Here is a 3352-nt window from a genome sequence, read left to right on the forward strand (position 1 = left end):
TATATATTAGATATACTGTAGCTATACTATATATATATTAGATATACTGTAGCTATACTATATATATATTAGATATACTGTAGCTATACTATATATATATTAGATATACTGTATATATATTAGATATACTGTAGCTATACTATATATATATTAGATATACTGTAGCTAAAACAATGAAGTCACGTTGTTCTGAGGATTAGCCTGGTAGAACTTCCCATTCCTGTACTGGTGGACCTACTGTATCCCTAGTCTAACCCAGGTGGACTAGCCCAGGTGGACCAATGCCTGGTCTAACCCAGGTGGACTAACCCAGGTGTGGACTAACCCAGGTGGACCAATGCCTGGTCTAACCCAGGTGGTCAGGTGATCTCTAACCCATGTGGACTAACCCAGGTGGACTAATACAGGTGGATTAGCCCAGGTGGACTAACCCAAGTGGACTAACCCAGGTGGACTAACCCAGGTGGACTAACAAGGTGGACTAACCCAAGTGGACTAACCCAGGTGGACTAGCCAGGTGGACTAACCCAGGTGGACTAATCCCTGGTCTAACCCAGGTGGACTAACCCAGGTGGACTAACCCAAGTCGACTAACCCAAGTGGACTAACCCAGGTGGACTAGCCAGGTGGACTAACCCAGGTGGACTAATCCCTGGTCTAACCCAGGTGGACTAACCCAGGTGGACTAACCCAGGTGGACTAACCCAGGTGGACTAACCCAAGTGGACTAACCCAGGTGGACTAACCAGGTGGACTAACCCAAGTGGACTAACCCAGGTGGACTAGCCAGGTGGACTAACCCAAGTGGACTAACCCAGGTGGACTAGCCAGGTGGACTAACCCAGGTGGACTAATCCCTGGTCTAACCCAGGTGGACTAACCCAGGTGGACTAACCCAGGTGGTCTAACCCAGGTGGACTAATCCCTGGTCTAACCCAGGTGGTCTAACCCAGGTGGACTAACCCAGGTGGACTAATCCCTGGTCTAACCCAGGTGGACTAATCCCTGGTCTAACCCAGGTGGACTAATCCCTGGTCTAACCCAGGTGGTCTAACCCAGGTGGACTAATCCCTGGTCTAACCCAGGTCTAACCCAGCCATCTACTCCTCCCAAGGCTGTAGCTGTACAAAAGCTGCTATCAGTTAACCAAGAGTCAGAAAATACAGGCAAGAAACAGTTGAGCTAAGATGATAGCCCAGGTGTGTGTGTGTGTGTGTGTGTGTATGTGTGTGTGTGTGTGTGTGTGTGTGTGTGTGTACACGTACTGGATCAGTCTAGCCTATAACAGAAGTATACAAATGGAGAGCTGGCGTATCATATCTGAGCACACATGAACACATTCACTAAGCAAACACACCCACCCCACACGCACGCACGCACACACCCACCCACCCACACACCCACCCACCCACCCACCCACCCACACACCCACCCACACACCCACCCACATACTCCTCTCCCAACCTCTCCTCTCTCCTGCTCTCCTCTCCTGCTGTGAGAGATGGGGGGGGTACTTCTTACCAGACCAGGACTCCCCAGGGTGTGTGGAGGGTGACAGGGTGACAGGGTGAGGTGCTAGGAGGATTAACTGTCCCTGTCCAGCTGAGTGCCATGGATGCCACAGAACACAGACCCCCCCCCCCCTCCCCCCTCCCCTCCCCTCCCCTCCCCTCCTCCATCACATCCTGTCCCTCCCAGCCAGTGTGTCTGACAGCAGCCTCTGAGGACAAGGCCCTAGTTGGGGTCCAGCCTCCGAGGACGAGGACCTAGTTGGGGTCCAGCCTCCGAGGACGAGGCCCTTATGGGGGCCAGCCTCCGAGGACAAGGACCTAGTTGGGGTCCGGTCCCCACTTCCCATTCAAACCCCATTTATCTCAGCCGTTTCTACACCCATGCCCAGCGCCCCGTGGCGCGGCGAATCACAGTGCCAAACACTACCTGGCAGTTTCATATAGAAATCGGTTGGGCGGTTTTCACGCTACACACCCTTCTGTTTAAAATGTGCAGTTGGGCTAGCGTTATTTTAAGCACGACGACGACAGCCCACAGTTCCACGACGCGTTGTGGTGGCAGGACTGACCTCTTGGTGGCGCTCTCCTGGAAGGGGTAGATGACCTGTCCGTTCTGACACATCTCACAGATGAAGCCCTTCTCCCGACACAGGCTGCAGCCGTACACGTGGGAGCTGGCGAACTTGATGACCTTAGACAGGAAGGGGGCGAGCTTCCCATCGATCACCTGCAGGAGAGGGGGGGGAGGGGGAGGGGGAGGGGGGGGGGAGGGGGGGGAGAGGGAGGAGAGGGAGAGGAGGGAGGGAGGGAGGGAGAGAGAGGGGGAGGAGGGAGAGGGGGAGGGAGGGAGAGGGGGAGGAGGGAGAGAGGGGAGGAGAGAGAGGGGGAGGAGGGAGAGGGGGAGGGGGGGGGGAGGGAGGAGAGGGAGAGGAGGAGGGAGGGAGAGGATGGAGGGAGGAGAAGGAGAGGAGGGAGGGAGGGAGAGAGAGGGGGAGGAGGAGGAGGGAGAGGGGGAGGGAGGGAGAGATGGAGGGAAAGGAGGGAGGGAGAGAGGGAGGAAGAGGAGGGAGGGAGGAGAAGGAGAGGAGGGGGGGAGGGAGAGGGAGGAGGAGGGGGAGGGAGGGAGAGAGGAGAGGGAAAGGAGGTAGAGAGGGAGGAAGAGGAGGAGGGAGAGATGGAGGGAAAGAGGGAGGAGGAGGGGGGAGAGGAGGAGGGGCGGAGAGGAGGAGGGAGGGAGGGAGAGGAGGAGGGAGAGGAGGGAGAGGAGGAGGGAGAGGAGGGATGGATGGAGGGAGAGGGGGAGATAGGTGGTGGTAAGTGGAGAATGAACCTGATAGTATATTGCACATTTTCGATTCTATGTTTGATTCAGAACGACACGTCCCCATGGTTCTGAGCTGGCGTCTGGCAGAGCACGCACGGTTCCAGCATAGCTACACGGAACGCTCTAGAACGGGACGACGACGGCCTGTGACCCCCCACGGGCAGGGAGGAGAGAGTTCACGCTAGGAATTCACATCAAACCCAGCGAATGCCCGCTCGCTGAGAAAAGACTGGAGGGCCTGGCGGGGTGGGGAGGAGAGGAGAGAGAGAGAGAGAGGGAGAGAGAGAGAGAGAGAGGGAGGCAGAGAGAGAGAGGGAGAGAAAGAGCGAGAGAGAGAGAGACAGAGAGAGAGAGAGAGAGATGAAGAGAGAGAGAGAGAGAGAGAGAGAGAGATGAAGAGAGAGAGAGAGGGGGGGGGGTCTCTTTCTGGAGGCCCGTTCGTATAAAATAATATGTGAATGCCATTTCCTGGCCCTGTGTGGTTGGACATGGACAGGGCCCTTTGAAAAGGGAAGGG

At 55.9% G+C, this 3352-nt stretch overlaps 1 protein-coding gene across 1 annotated transcript in view; it reads right to left on the minus strand.

Annotated features, from left to right (window-relative positions):
• plekhm3 (pleckstrin homology domain containing, family M, member 3) overlaps positions 1-3352 on the minus strand; it is a gene marked incomplete at its 5' end in the record, with an annotated part of 19629 nt that overhangs the window by 1848 nt on the left and 14429 nt on the right. The window contains one exon of the mRNA XM_084452134.1: positions 2081-2238. Coding sequence (XP_084308260.1) covers positions 2081-2238 — 158 coding nt within the window. The remainder of the gene's footprint in view (positions 1-2080; positions 2239-3352) is intronic.

The sequence above is a fragment of the Borostomias antarcticus genome, assembly GCF_949987555.1.
Source record: "Borostomias antarcticus genome assembly, chromosome: 17".
In the NCBI taxonomy this organism is placed as follows: domain Eukaryota; kingdom Metazoa; phylum Chordata; class Actinopteri; order Stomiiformes; family Stomiidae; genus Borostomias; species Borostomias antarcticus.